The sequence below is a fragment of the Panicum hallii genome, chromosome 2, assembly GCF_002211085.1.
Source record: "Panicum hallii strain FIL2 chromosome 2, PHallii_v3.1, whole genome shotgun sequence".
NCBI lineage: Eukaryota > Viridiplantae > Streptophyta > Magnoliopsida > Poales > Poaceae > Panicum > Panicum hallii.
Window position 1 is genome coordinate 702,620 of NC_038043.1, and position 15,412 is coordinate 718,031.

The window sequence follows — 15,412 nt, forward strand, 5'->3', positions numbered from 1 at the left end:
GATGAAAAATTACTACAAGCTACTGAAACTACATGAATGATGCAACAGTGGAACGCTAATACTTACATGTTACAACAGAACTAGTAAGGACTAAAGAGCCTAAACTAGTGCAAGATCTTACAGGGAGCGAACGCTCGTGTAGCGCGTTGGTTGGGGCGCCGCTGTGCAAACCAGCCGGTCGGGGTCTCGCACCAAAAAAACCTCCTCGCTTGTCCCATGTCTAAAGCATAGTTGGGGTCCAGCATTTCCCACGGGTAACGGGCCACTATGTACGGGTGGGACAGGGGTTCGGGAGTTTTTTAGATCTGCGTGAGAAGATCTTCTTAGTGCAATGCCGTGGGGTGGTCTCCCACGTAGGTCTAGTTTTTTTAGATCTTACAGGGATGACTACTAAGGGTATTATATATTTATTTTTGTGAGTTCTTGGTAAAGCGCCAAAGTAAACCTCCAATAATATTGTTTATGGAGTGAGAAGCCATTGGAACTATAATGCTCGAGGAAGCTATGGTTCCTATACCATAGGCAAAGCCAACAAATGTTGCCCTGGAAAAATAAAATATGTATAAGAACATATCTGAAGCTTATCACCATGTTACTTATGTGGATAGCAGGAATGATACATGGAATTTTTCCCATCGCACATATGCGAAAATACTGCAGAAAAGTACATACCAGATTGCAAATGAATATTTCCTGCCATTGCCCAAGTGAAGAACACCAAAAATGGTTCCGATCATAAGGGCACTAATCCAGTTCAATCCCAAGGTAGGCATCAGTGCCCCTCGAAAGAGCAACTCCTGTTATAAGTGTACATAAAGTTTTTTTTGTTAATCAAACCAGTGTTCTTAAGCAATATTTTTTAATCGATATGCTCACCTCACTTATCCCAGGGAGGCAAGCAACAACAATGTAGTCCAAAGGCTCCAGCGAAGTAAGGATCTAATGGGAGAAAAGAAAGTAATTAAGTGTGGATTTCAATAAAGAGTTTTGCAGTATATCTAAAAAAGTGTTGAGTAAGCTTGGCAGGGTTGCAGTCCAAAAATTACATCAGAAGAAGACATTGCACTCTAATTGTTGACCATGGAATGGAAAGAGATTCTAGTATGTATCCTACAGCTGCGTGTCTGGATTGGTAGTCGCAATATGCAAAATTGTTGGGAGTGAAGAATGAATTGATGGAAGACTGCATGTTATGCGAGTTCTTTTCATCGGACAAATATAATGGCTTCAACTGGTGCAAGGCACTCCAAAACATTATATGTTTCATTAGGATAACAGACTAGAACATACAATTTGTGGAGCAACTATATCTTTCAGTGTTTAACAGAATGCTTCTCATTATGATGAACCTCTATGAGATATTAGAACTATGTTCCTTATCAGCATGTTAAAATGTGAAATCAATAACTCAAACAAAAGAGACAAAAGATATCTATTCAAAGGATGTACATAGTTACATACTTGTGTATTTGCAGCTTCACTGGAATCTCTGAAATCTGACCATGTTTGTAGCAGAATGTATCTGCTAGAGGAGATTACTATTACAAGTCCTGCTACCAACTGGAGATGCCATGTTTCGAAATTGACTGCAGAAAAGCAGTAGTTACTATGCTACAAAGCATTTTACCTAGTCAGCAATATTACATTAATCTCATTTATTCGCAAAGATGGAGAAAAAAAACACTTACATGAAACATCTGTAGGATCAGCAATTGGCCATCCATTTAAAGATGCAAGGTGTGATACCTGCAGTAGACAATCGCCATTTTTATCATATGAAATTTAGGCAAAAGTAACAGAGAGCACAAACTTATATGCGCTTAGTATAACCTACAGCAAAGCTACATTCAAATTTCAGTATCAAAGCTGTCTCAACAGCTGAAATTTATTCTAGAGAACACTAGAGTGTTTACCTGGCGAAGCAGAAGACCTCCAGCAAGCAGCAAGCCTGATGTGAGAGTGCATGCCTGAAGAACAGCACTCCTTGGGGCACCTGAAATTTGATCATCAGTAGCAGCAACATCCTCGCTATTGACCTCGAGGCTTGTGCTGGCGCTTCCTCCACTGCCTGAAGAAGCTTCCTCACTTGTCAACAGTGAATCTTTTGACTTGTTCTGAAAATTTCTCCTTTCCCTCTTAGTACTCTTGGTCGCAAATGTTATGACCGCCTTCAATATCAAATAACGTCTGTTTGTCATATGCAGACATCGAGAGCTACTAAAAGTGAAAAGTCACTGTTATGGCAGAGCAGTGCTTACATTATGTCGGCCAGAACACATATGTTTCCATGCAGCAACCGGGCTTTGCCATTCCCAACCTGATCAAGTATCATCTGTCAATGTAAGGGTACCAGAATGATACAAGCAATAGTTTCCAAAAATAAAAAAAAAGAATGATATGTTCAGACATTTGGACGTGAGTGACAACCCATATAGTGAACACATGCCATGGAGATGGATCAACACAGGAAAAAGGAAAGACTCCTATTTTCATCCACACTAACTCTGACATGAACATAAATTATGATGGACTAGCTGCTCCAGCACCGATCGCTGCTCGTCTGGATGAGGGGGTCGTATTCAAATTCAATGGTTACAGCTCTACCATACTTGTCTTTTTGAATTTTGATTCCATCGAAATTGACTTTACGGTATAGGTGCTGAGCTGCTTATGCCCTCCCTCGCAATGCCTTGCAGTAAAGATTCCTGTCAGGCCTAGAGACGATGAACTGAAACTGACAATTCCTCCCCTAGCTGCAGTAACTTACCACCATGTGCTGACATCAGCAACGGATATAATCCAATCTCCAAAATGGAAAGGGGAAATCTAGGTATTTTTCCACTAAGCAAGGCCATGGACCGTGGAGATTGGAATCTCGCACGACGTAAAGCTAGCTATCGGACGGATGTAGAGAATTAGCCGGACCAAGAACACGGGAAGATGGATGCACGCACGCACCTTTGGAGGGGAGCGGGAGGCGACAGGACAGTGCGCTCGCTGCGAGCGTCATCCACAGCGGGTGGACAGGGGCAAGCTGTTGCTGTGCAGAGAACCGGGTCTCCGAGCACCAGGGTTGCGAGGAAATGAGCAGATTGCTGGGGGAAGAAGAATGAACTGAGAAGGCGGGGGAGCAGGCCTCTGTTTTTGTGTGGCGTAGAGCCCATGGGTCATATTTTCTTTTGTTTTTATTCCTTTTTGTATTTGTATACAAGGCCCGCCCAATATGGAATGGCTGAAGGCCGGGCCCCCAAATCCCTTGGATTAGAGATCTCCAAATTTCGAATTTCGAATCCCTTGGAGGAGCTCTGGGCCGTCACCCACCTGGAGGAGCTCTGCTCGGCGGCGATAGATGCCGCCGGCGCAACAGCACCGCGGAAGCCACCGTCGTTCGTCACCCACCGCTAGGCTCAGGGTGGCCCATGTTGCCTGATATAACATTCATCTCATTCTCAAGTCTCTCCCTCTCCTCTCCTCTCCCCATCCGCCGCCGCTGCATCTGCCTGCCCGCTCGCCTTGCTGCCCCGACCGCCGGCTGCCCGTCACCCGACTCCTCCGACACCGGCGCGCCGCCGCCCGTCCGGCATCCCCTCCGAGGCTCCGACGCCTCCTGCTCCGGTAAGGCCATGGCCCATGAGGCTCCTGCTCCTCCGCTCCTGATCCGGTCCTATGTTCCCAGTAGATATAGATTACTAGATCTAATATTCTAGAAAGTAGTAGATAAGCAATAATCAGAGCAGTATGCACTGCTTTTGTATGTGTTATTGTGCTACTAGTAAGTAGCATTTGTTTTCTGCATTACCATTCAGAGCAGTTGGCCACTAGCATTTTTCAAAATTCATAGATTCGCATTCTGTTTTCTGCAGTGGTTGATTGAGGCGAATGACGACTCGGGGGACAAGCTCTGACAATGCTGCATTGGGATCGCAAGGTACAGATACTGATGTTGAGGTAGTCGATGTTAAGAGGAGAAAACTCAAATCTGTGGTGTTGAAAGAGTTCACTAGGGTTGAAATTAATGGGGTATTTGCTTTCCACGTTTGTTTGTACCAATTGATGACGGGAGGCATAAGCATGGTTTACAAATTATTATAGATATAATGGGAGAGAGGTGAATTTTAGATGGTTTTGCTGTGTTCTGCTATCACTAACTTTTTCTTCCTTGCTCACAGATGTATGTGTTGTTGGGATTGCACGCACCCCTATGGGTGGTTTTCTTGGTGCCTTGTCTTCCTTACCTGCAACCAAACTTGGCTCTATAGCAATTCAAGGTGATACACACATCTTCTCTGCATGTACACCTTCTCTGAAAAAGATGTAAATACTTGTTTAACACTGACATGAGCACTGGTTGGGGCCGTTAGCTGCTCTGAAAAGAGCAAACGTGGATCCGGCCCTTGTGCAGGAGGTCTACTTTGGAAATGTCTTGAGTGCTAATTTGGGACAAGCTCCTGCAAGGCAAGCTGCTCTGGGTGCAGGGATACCAAACACTGTTGTCTGTACCACTGTTAACAAAGTCTGCGCATCTGGCATGAAAGGTTTGAACCTAATTCATTTGTCCAGGCTATACTCTGCTCACAATTTACACGAGTGAGACATTTTATCTGACATGCTGTTACTTTTCTTTCCTCTGTGCAGCTACTATGTTTGCAGCACAGTCAATTCAACTGGGTATCAATGATATTGTTGTGGCAGGTGGCATGGAAAGCATGTCCAATGCCCCAAAGTACATTGCTGAAGCTAGGTATGCAAAGCACTGTTTTGATACATCCAATATCGTGCTGCATAACTGAAGCATATGCTTAGGTTATTTGGTGGATAGTGGATACATGCATGTTTACTTATTTGCGTTGCATTTTCAGCCACTAGTTTGTATTGATATGCCCATTCTATATTGGCAAGGCAATTAACAAAGGCACCTGTTTATTTTGAAATTATATTATGTTCTTGGTTAAAATGGATTTCAACTGCAATAATCTGATAGGCTTACCGATTACAAAAATGCAGGAAAGGGTCTCGTTTCGGACATGACACACTTGTCGATGGCATGATTAAGGATGGCCTTTGGGATGTATACGGTGATTGTGCCATGGGAATGTGTGCTGAGCTTTGTGCTGACAATCATGCCCTCACAAGAGAAGATCAGGTCTCTTACTACGGATAATAGTGTTATAGTTTTATTTCTATATTTGTCACCACATAAAGTGGTGTTATTCAATAGTGGTCAATAAGACAATTCTTTTGAGAGTGCCCTGATTTTTTTCAGTTACCATCAGTTTATACATCTTCTTTCATTATCTTGGTTATCATCCTAAGTGGTCTGGCTCTGCATCAGCATTCCTAGTATCTTATGATGAACTTGTAGTTTGGACCCTTTTAGGAGCAATGGCTTTTCTATTTGGATTTTCGTATGATTGCTAGGGTGGGCTTATGTGATGCTCTGGATCTGTAGATGAACCGTTCATTTGCTTGCTTCCAAAAAGATGAAAGTAGAAGTGCCATACTAAAATGAGTACTATTTGTATCCTTGTTGAAGCAATATAGATTTAATCTCCTAGGAGCTGCTCTTCGGTACACACATTACCCTTCTATACCTCAAATATTTTCTTGTATCCATTTTCATTTTTTGTTGTCAATTATTTTCCTGTGTCAGTTGCCTAGGAATCTTCCTATATCTGATGTGATGTATTTTTTTCTATATTGCAATAAATATATTTGCCATTACTGGCAAATTTGATTTTACCTTTTTTCCATGCATAGGATGCTTTTGCTATCCAAAGCAACGAGTGTGGAATTGCTGCTCGTGACAGTGGTGCTTTTGCATGGGAGATTGTTCCGGTGATTTTCTCTCTTTCTTGGATCTAGACATTATATGCTTTATTTGGTTTTTCTTATGCCCAATGTTTTGTCAACCAGATTGAAGTTCCTGTTGGGAGGGGAAAACCACCAGTACTTATTGAGAAAGATGAAAGCCTGGACAAGGTAAATTTCTCATGTAACAAAGTTGTTATGAACGAAATAAAATTTGTAGTTTGTTATGAACAAGGTAATTACTGGCATGTACTTTTATCATAATTCTTGCTTCCTGGGAGCACAATGGGCCTCCTTACATAAAGAGCGTTCCAAACAGTTATTGTAAGGTCAATGACATGACAGTTTCACTTATCTTGTGTTATTTCTTTGCCTCTTAGTTTGACCCCGTAAAACTGAAGAAACTCCGCCCAAGTTTCAAGGAGAATGGTGGTACCGTTACAGCTGGAAATGCTTCTAGTATAAGGTATAACTGCTTGACGTTTAGTTTATTTCTGAATTATTTAAGTTTTTCTGCAATATGCTGTTTTTTCCTGAAAGGTCCGAGAAACAAAATATTTCATCGTTAACAATTAATTCTTTTATTATATCACGCATGCATTTGTTATTTTTTGTTGCTGTCATATGCATGCCATATTCAACTTCTGTTTGTACTTACAAATTGCTTATCCTATTTATGTTTGACTGCTTGTTATGCTCTACATTGTAACTAATTTCTTTAGGATTGTAACATAAATTGGTGTAAATGATTTATATCACATAAGAAAGTAAAAATGTCTTTGTAATGCCTTATTCCCATTCAATCAAGGAAAATTAGCTTACCTGTATAGTTTCTTCTCGGTTGTCTTGGACACTCTTTCGTCACACTTTGCACTGTATATTTTTCATTGACCGGTACTGTCAAGAGTGCTGCCTACTGTTCGCTTGTGTAGGCTTCTGCCAGTCACATCTAATTTGTTTTACATGAATCAGTGATGGTGCTGCTGCATTAGTCTTGGTGAGTGGGCAGAAGGCTCGAGAGCTTGGCCTGCAAGTCCTTGCAAGGATCAAAGGATATGCAGATGCAGCTCAAGTAAGCTACAGAAACAGTTATCTCATTTAAGAGTAGAGTACGCTTCTAGGTATATCATCATGATCTAAATATTGAAGGATGTAGTTAGTTATTTTCTCTTGAGCAGTTTATGTTACTATTTTAGATATCAAATTTTATCAATGCTTGTCATTCTCATTTATGAATGTTGCCATACCAAAGGCTATCGCAAATGCTGGGTTAGAGTCATCTCATGTCGATTTTTATGAGATTAATGAAGCCTTTTCGGTATGTATTGAGAGTTTATTTTACTGTTTACTTATTTTTTTGGTAACAATATCTATTTTTACTTCTCAATACAGGCTGTTGCGCTTGCAAATCAAAAGCTTCTCGGGATTCCTTCAATAAGTGACACCTATATCAAACTACCATTCCTTTTAAAACATCTTTTTCAGAAAATACACCTTGGTTCGTTTGTTATTTGCTATGCAGCAGCAACATTTAGTAGCATATAATTCTTCAAAACCATTTAGTATCACAATAATATATTATGAATTAACAACAATGTGCTTTCAGGAAAAGATTAGTGTTCATGGAGGAGCTGTATCTTTAGGTCATCCTCTTGGGTGCAGTGGTGCTCGTATTTTGGTCACTCTTCTTGGAGTAAGTTTTATCTTATGATGCTAATTTTTCTGATCTTCTGGGTTACAATCCCTTTTGTTTAAAGATGTGGAACGTTGTTCTAGTAGAAAACTAGAAGTAGATATGTACTCCCTCCGTCCCAAAATATTAGTCATTCTAGAAATTCTATGATAGATTAACAAGATAAAATGACCATCTTTGCCCCCTATTTATTACCCATATTTGGCACTAATTGATTCTTGCATGCCCATGCACTTTCTAAATAGGATAAAATGACTTGTTTTCTGGGATAGATTTTGAATCCTAGAATGACTTTTTTTTTGGGATGGAGGGAGTAAGTAATTATGAATTCTGTCAAATACTTGAGCATGCCATAGGGTTTGCCATGAAGGGTAAATAATCTTCACTGCCGCTAGTGGGTTCTATACTTCTGTTAATGATTTTTCAACGTGCGAAAATACCTTCAATTGTGATCCTAGATAAACTTGCATATCCAACTGATGATCATCGTTTCTCTCTCTTTCTTAAAAGGAAAAATCTCAGGTATCTTCTTTAGTCATCATTTTGGGACATCATCTCGTTCCTCATATTCCTTGTTTCTTTTTAAACAGGTCCTTAGGGAGAAGGGTGGCAAGATCGGTGTTGCTGGTGTCTGCAATGGTGGAGGTGGAGCATCAGCACTTGTTCTTGAGCTCGCATAAGAAATACTGACCTTGTAAGACTCAGCACACTGAATATATCTAACTTAACTGCATTATTTTATTACATGATGAGGTATTAAAAATGACAATAAGCTGTGCGAGGTGCTAGTGCAACTGTCTGCATTATTCAACTGATTCTGATGAGTAATCATTCTATCTTACAAGTTTTGTGACATTTCGCTAACCCTAGCAACTTGACATTGCAGGTGCAATCGTTCCAGTAGTTAGCACCGGCTTCCTGCGGCGACCTTGTACTATTATGTGATGTTTATTTATGTTGTAGCTTGTTGGACATTCTTAGATTAATTCAGCAATAAATTGTGTCATGCTTCAGTTACTTGCATAGTATTCTGCAATAAGAGAAATGGAGCAGCATCTTTGCACGGTTCTTGTATATCAAGTTCAGGCACTCAATAGCTGTAGTTTTTACATGTCTGTGAAATTTATTTGCCTGAAACTGTGAGGATGCTATGTAGTAATGGTAATGCTGTGTTTCAGTCAAGAGTAGGGCTGGGAACTGGCGATGAGCAGGTGCAAGATACATGTGGAGCCTTTGGTGGTCCTCGTTTTGTGCTGGCTTCGTGTGTGTTGAAACTAGATACAGTGCGTGAATGTTACATGAACAAGGGACTAACGAATGGATTCCGTGTATTGATCATTTGTCCACTTGAAAATCATCAGTTCAGAACAGGTACCTATTCTATTTTGTGGGGATTGGTTATTATTAAATATAATAGAAAATATTTACGGTCGCAGATTGTGTTTACACCGTCAACCTCCCCAGATCTGCTTATGATGTTGATTTTCCTCTTGTTAAGCTGCAGAAAAATCCCGTTCCCCTGCAAGCGCCACGGAGGCGATTGTGCTGTGCCACCCCCTCCAATTCGTTCTTTCTTGATTTGGAGGTGCCTGAGCTTCTTGGAAAGGTATCTGAGTTCCATCACCCTCTCTTCCTAGCATTGTTCATTTTTTCCCCTTTGAAGCCTTGGGCTTCTTGTATTCTGTCCAACTCAGCAGGCACTGAACTGGCAAGGGCATGCAGCTATTATAAAGAAAAAAGCAGGCCTAACAAATGAAGTTGATGCTACAGATAAATGGGCAAAATGGGCCTTATGCCAGATTGCGGGATGTTTGCGTGAAGGCATGGGTTAGTTACGTGGGTTACAGAGGGGACGGGCGGGCTGCCAGAGTCCCCAAATTGCTTTTTCAGTTCAGGTGCTCCATCATGCATATCCCTATGCATGGAGAACACAAATTTCATTCCCCTGATAAGACTTATCTGATCATTACGCCATATAATCTAAGCAAACACGATCTGAACCCTGCCTACTTGCCTAGGTTTGGTTTGATCTTTGAAAACTGGACAGGTTTCTACAGGGCCTATTCTATCTTTGTGTAAAAATGATATTGGCGGAGGGGCAAACTGGACAAGTGTTTGACTGCTCGTCTGGCCAGCCGTTCCCCCAGCCAGCCCCAATCCTCGCCGCCATTCCGCCATGGGGGTGGTCTCCGGAGCCAAGAGGAGGAGAAGATCAGAGGAAGAGGAAGACGAGGAGCGCCTCGACCGCATCAGCCGCCTCCCCGACTGCGTCCTCGGCGACATCGTCTGCCTCCTCCCCACCAAAGACGGCGCCCGCACGCAGGTCCTCTCTTCCCGCTGGCGCCACCTATGGCGCTCCGCTCCTCTCAACGTCGACCTCTACGACCGCTCCCTGAGCCGTCGTCACATCCCCCTCAGTAACATCTCCCGCATCCTCTCCTCGCACCCGGGCCCCGGCCGCCACTTATCCATCCCCCGGGACTACGTACCGGAAGGCTGCGACGAGGACTGCTCCGCGACCCTGGACGCCTGGCTCCAGTCCCCCGCCCTCAACAACCTCCAGGAACTCGAGTTCCACCTCGGCTTTGAGCGACCGCCTTCGCCTCTGCCTGCATCAGCATGCCGCTTCGCGTCGCCAGCTTCGGCGGCTGTGTTTTCCCGGATGGGAACAACGCCAGCGCGCTCCACCTTCCCGTTCTCAAGCAGCTGAGCCTTTTGGGTGTCACAATCTCTGAGAGCTCTCTGCATTTCCTGCTCGCTGCCTGCCCTGTCTTGCAGAGCTTGATGCTAAATGACATCATCGGCTGTTCTCGCATCCGAATCATGTCCCCTACAATCAGAAGCATTGCGATCCGCATGCAAAATTCTTGGGGAGAAGGGCCCAAATCACAACAATTCATCATCCAGGACGCCCCCTGTCTCGAAAGATTACTTCTTTTTGGGCGAGGGCGGGTACGCTCGGAAATGGTCATCTCAGTAATCTGCGCCCCGAAATTGTATATTTTGGGGCAACTCCCTGGTGAGGATAGGCTTAGAATCGAGTTTGGCCCCACAATTTTTCAGGTATCTCTGCATCCTTTCCCTTTCACATTCATGAGGGGATGCAATTCGCTTTGCCCTTAGACTTTCATGCTTAACACAGGGATCACGTGTTGCTAATTCGACGATGCCAGTGCCTAGTGTGAAGGTTTTAGCTTTAACACAAATCAATCTTAGTTTGGATGTGGTCATTGACTTCATGAAATGCTTTCCCTGCTTGGAGAACCTGTACATCAAGATGGTGTGTGGGCAGTATGTCAAGGTGACTAAACATATTCTGTAATAGAATGTCCATCTCCATTCTTTTTTCACTACTACAGCATCGTGCTTGTTCCAAATCTAGGTTGTCACCATTTTTATGTTCCTTCAGTTTTTACAGCCAACAGAGCCAAGGATTACAAATGCATGGTGTCACAAATACCGGAACCTTATCGGTACCCTCGATATTCACTTAAAGAAAATTGTGGTGACCAACTATCGAGGCAACAAGGCACATGTTAACTTTGCCAAGTTCTTTATATTGAACGCGAGAGTCCTTGAATCATTGGTGCTTGAAGTATATGTTGGAAATGGTAATAAAGCTTGGATTGAAAGACAGCGTACACTGCTCCAGATAGAAAATAGAGCTTCAAGGAGTGCACAGTTTGATTTTGTGTCTTCTTCTGGTTGGCCTATGCTCTGTGACCATATCTGGTCTGAGCAAGCACATGATTTGTCGACAGCTGACCCCTTTGTAAGGTTTCATGACTGGCACTGATTCCTTTCAAGGACCATAAAAGCCCTCTTCTCCTGTCTTGGGTGACTTGGAGGTAATGCTATGCTTTCCATGGCTAGGACCTTAGTCAACAAAGAAGTAATGGAACACAAAAATATATTTGCATTTCTTGGCACACCAAGTCCTGGTTTGCTAGTTGTCCTAGGCGTTTTAGTCATACTGGTCAGAAGTTTATCTGTGGTAAATGCACGGCTTCTGTATATTCTAATTGCAACACTTTGCTTCATAGTTTTTGACTAAGTGGTATACTATTTGGGTTGTAAATATGTGTCTTTTTCTGAATTGTCGGCAGTCTGTTTGAAATATATGGCAGTGGACAGGAAGTTAAGCAAGTTGTTGCATGACAGGCTGAATATTGACGAGTCAGGAGATAATAGCAAGATTTGGGTAGAGTATTTATTCATTATTATAAGTTCCATGATTCCAATGATAACCCAAGCCCTAGTGTCAATTGAATACTTCTTGAATATGAGTTATTGATTGAACCATGCCTGAAGATTCAGTAATTTTATATGTATATAAAGATAAATGATTTTATACGGATGGCGATTCGCCCAGTGATGTTATACGGTGCGGAATGTTGGCCTACAAAAAGGCAACATGTCCATCAATTGAGTGTAGCGGAGATGCATATGTTGCACTGGTTTTGTTAGCACACAAGAAGGGATAGAGTCCGGAATGAAGATATTCGGGATAGGGTCGGAGTGGCACCAATTGAGGAGAAACTGATTCAACATCGGTTGATATGGTTTGGACATGTCCAACGGAGGCCTCCTGAGGCGGCGCCGGTACGTAGTGGGGTTCTAAAGCAAGTCGATAATGTAAAGAGAGGTAGAGGTCGACCTAAACTGACTTGGGGCGAGTCGGTTAAGAGAGACCTTAAGGAGTGGAATATCTCCAAGCAATTAGCTATGGATAGGAGCGCTTGGAGACTAGCAATCAACGTGCCTAACCTTTGCCCCTATTTCTGTTTACCCCTATCTGTACCTTCTGTCTCGTGTCTTTTTGTGTTTCTCTTATCCTTGTTTATTTTCAGTTTCATCTCGAGTTTACCCCAACTTGCTTGGGACAAAAGGCTATGTTGTTGTTGTATAAAGATAAATGATTTTAGCATTGAACAATCATAATTCTGCAATCTGTTAGCCTTTGCTGTCATATCTGAAAAGTATTCAGGTAATCTGGTAATCATAGGGCTACCTCTCATCTTATCTGATGGAACAATATATCACAGTTGATTTACTAAGGTTGGGTCCTTGTTTCAGGCACAAACTGTATGCTCATCAGGTTATATTCGCGACCAGTCATTGAACTGGAAAACCATGGAACTCTAGTAGAATCTCCTTGAAGGATTAGTAATCCATGAGTTTAGAGGATCTATAATGAAGTTTTCTTTTGTGACTTGACTACTCAATCGGTCAGAGTGCTGTAAAAGTTGACAGTAAGCACTGTTAAGGGACTAACCACTACTTACCTTGTCATCTAAAGCCCTCTGGACATGGTGCAATATGATGTGCACCAACATTGATTATTGCATAAGGTCGATGCTGATTTTGCTTGGATGTTAAGCTATACATTCTTATCTAATATCCATTTGCATTTCTTGTCTCAACGAGGCCTGAAGTCTGATCAGCTTGTGTTCGTAGTCATTGGTTGCAATGTTTATCTATTGATATTCAGTATATGATATATGTATTTCGTAACAACAACACTTTGCTCAATTGTTTTGAGTGTTGACTGAGTATATTAGTATTTGGGCTGCAAATATGTGATATTTTTGAATTATTGTCAGCCTTTTTGAAATATATGGCAGTGAGAAGCAAGTTGACTGAGTCAGTATATCAGAGGCCAGATCTTGCTAACACAATTATGAGTTAGAAGGTAACAGTAAATGTTAGCAATGTAATTTTCTAGATGATGCTGTTATCTGAGAATAGTATGAAAAATTCTCATTTATTTTGACTCTGTCTGTGTCTCTGCAACACTGTTGAGCAGTGATCAGTAAGCACATTCAATCTCCACTCTTTTCTAATACATCTTGGCCATACATGAGACTAAATAGATATTTGAGTCTTATTCCAAGCTGTCATAAGAAGTCTACTGCTTCAATTACCTTTTCTGTACAGTCTTAAGTTACCAGGGACTAATGGAAAGCAATATACATTTGCATTTCTTGGCACACCAGAGCCTGATCTGCTTTGTGCTTTTAGGTGTTTTGATTCTAGCGGTGTCTTGTTCTGTAGTCTATCTGTAGTCATGACTGAATGGTATATTAGTTGGGTTGCAATTAGGTGTCTTTTCTGAATTCACTAGTCCTTTTAAAATTCATGTCAATGGAGTGCAAGTTGAATAAGCTGTTGCATGACAGGCTCAATCTTAACGAGTCAGGATATAATGAGCGAGTCTGTAAGGTCAACTGAAACATCTTCTTGAATATGGCCTGTTGGTAGAATTGGACCTGAGAATACTTTAACTTTCATATCGATAAGAATGACTAAGATTTACCCTCATCCTTCATCTAGGGTAGGAAGCCGTTATGTCGAGACAACGTATGCGGACCTTGAGGATTCTGTGATTTTACTTTACTATTTCTTTTTTTCTTAAAAAGGATCCTGTTAGCACAAATCTACCATAACTCTGCAATTTGACAGATTTCAATGGCATATCTTGAAGTATTCATGCAATCTGTCATATCGGATGTTTGGACACTAATTACCAATTATCTCCTAAATAAAAAACTGTGCATGTGCACCGCTACCATCTCTCCCCCAAATGCTCCCACCCCCTTGCTCGTGCTCCTCCTTGCGCACCAAATCGGCGCTCGATTCGCAGCCCTCATCCACAACCTGCACTGAATGGCTGTGAGATTCGCTCCAAAGAGCAGCCGCACGCACTACTTATAGGGCTTATTTTCTGTTTACCCCACCAAAATATCCCTCGTTCCTCCCACTACCCTCATCCCCTCACTTATAAGGGCATTAATGAGAGATATAAAAGTTATTACCAACTACAGGGGCTTTTTATAAACCAAAACAACCAAACACCACTTTAGGCTTATAATAAACCCCTCCATGTGAGGGGCTTATGGGCTTATAATAAACCTCTCCAAACCAAACACCCCCTTAATATCAATATTTATCTTGTGGTTTTCTGCCTTCTCAATGCTGTTATTTCCTTGCTTGTTGCTGCCTGCTGATGTTGGATATAGCTGCAAGTTGAAACAAAAATAATCGAGTCAAAATTGTCTGTGGAAAGTGTATTTTCTGAATCCATATCTCTGAATTTCGTACCGCAAACGATTCTAATCCTAGAAAGTTGTGTGCCAGCAGTGAGGGGCGTGGGTTAGATCAGGAGAATTTCGAGGTGAGTTCGTGCCTTCCTCTTTGATTTTTCCCATCCAGATGATTGTACATGTTCAGATTCGAGCAGTGACAGGTGCTAATTTAGAATTCAGTTTAACTGTCATAATATTTCTAATTCTGATGGCCCAGTAGACTGTACTATGCTTATGGGAAGTATGTTGTGTTCAGAGACAATCAGTTTCAATCTACCTTACTCATGTTCATTGGCAAGATCTGTTCTTCAATAAAAAGAAGTTCCTCTTTCTTTTCTCAATCAGCTGCTCCTTGTTTTATGTGTTTAGGTCATTTTGGTTGCTGTCTAGAACATAATTGTTTGGTTTAGAGCAGTACGCTTTGGGTTTACCATGACAACCATGAGAATTTCCTTCAGTCTAGCTATACATGTCAGTGGCTAGAAAGTGGAATCAAACCTAATTTGAGATGTTGACATAAGGGAGCTTGTCTAGCTTGATTTTCTTTGATGGAAATAACAGTTTTCTTCTTTCTCATAAAATAGATCTGCTTATTTAGACCTGGGTCTTCTTTGATCCATAAACAGAAACATCCTTAAATAAATTTGTTAGTTCAATTTTATGAAAAATGATTATTAGCTTACTCAATTAAGAGTACAATGTCACAGATTTTGGACAGTGCAAAGCCTGTCTTCATTTCTTCTACAGGATCAATGTTTGCTGCAACTCCTATAACATCTATTAAACATAAATATGAATGATTAGATGAAAATCGAGTGGATAAGTA

The 15,412-nt window shown here is 41.6% G+C and overlaps 3 protein-coding genes across 7 annotated transcripts in view; 2 read left to right on the plus strand and 1 right to left on the minus strand.

Moving 5' to 3' along the window:
* Positions 1-384: 384 nt before the first annotated feature.
* Positions 385-15,412, minus strand: part of LOC112879458 — a 32,914-nt gene continuing 17,886 nt past the window's right edge. For 3 of the 4 annotated variants that reach the window (XM_025943712.1, XM_025943711.1, XM_025943713.1), the window contains 7 exons: positions 2,259-2,317; positions 1,914-2,168; positions 1,689-1,746; positions 1,462-1,586; positions 877-939; positions 673-797; positions 385-543 (listed from right to left, as the gene is read on the minus strand). In XM_025943712.1, the coding sequence (XP_025799497.1) occupies positions 408-543; positions 673-797; positions 877-939; positions 1,462-1,586; positions 1,689-1,746; positions 1,914-2,168; positions 2,259-2,279 (783 nt within the window). In that variant the 5' untranslated portion in view covers positions 2,280-2,317 and the 3' untranslated portion in view covers positions 385-407. Of the gene's footprint in view, positions 544-672; positions 798-876; positions 940-1,461; positions 1,587-1,688; positions 1,747-1,913; positions 2,169-2,258; positions 2,318-2,958; positions 3,144-15,412 lie in introns of those variants that run through there. The other variant, XM_025943710.1, reaches the window with a different exon arrangement.
* Positions 3,292-8,518, plus strand: LOC112879457 (acetyl-CoA acetyltransferase, cytosolic 1-like). 2 transcript variants are annotated; one of them, XM_025943709.1, is made up of 15 exons: positions 3,292-3,615; positions 3,864-3,928; positions 4,170-4,268; positions 4,362-4,535; positions 4,636-4,741; positions 5,005-5,143; positions 5,758-5,835; positions 5,914-5,979; positions 6,189-6,274; positions 6,781-6,896; positions 7,005-7,126; positions 7,201-7,241; positions 7,414-7,501; positions 8,092-8,195; positions 8,388-8,518. In XM_025943709.1, exons 2-14 carry the CDS (start codon positions 3,880-3,882, stop codon positions 8,179-8,181), a joined length of 1,254 nt encoding a protein of 417 aa, XP_025799494.1. In that variant the 5' UTR covers positions 3,292-3,615; positions 3,864-3,879; the 3' UTR covers positions 8,182-8,195; positions 8,388-8,518. The 2 variants fall into 2 exon arrangements, 1 of the variants encoding a protein (XP_025799494.1); XR_003226071.1 differs by having other exon boundaries at positions 6,781-6,880; positions 7,061-7,126; positions 7,201-7,501.
* Positions 9,678-10,211, plus strand: LOC112879979 (F-box/FBD/LRR-repeat protein At1g51370-like). Its single transcript, XM_025944421.1, has one exon. It carries the CDS (start codon positions 9,678-9,680, stop codon positions 10,209-10,211), a length of 534 nt encoding a protein of 177 aa, XP_025800206.1.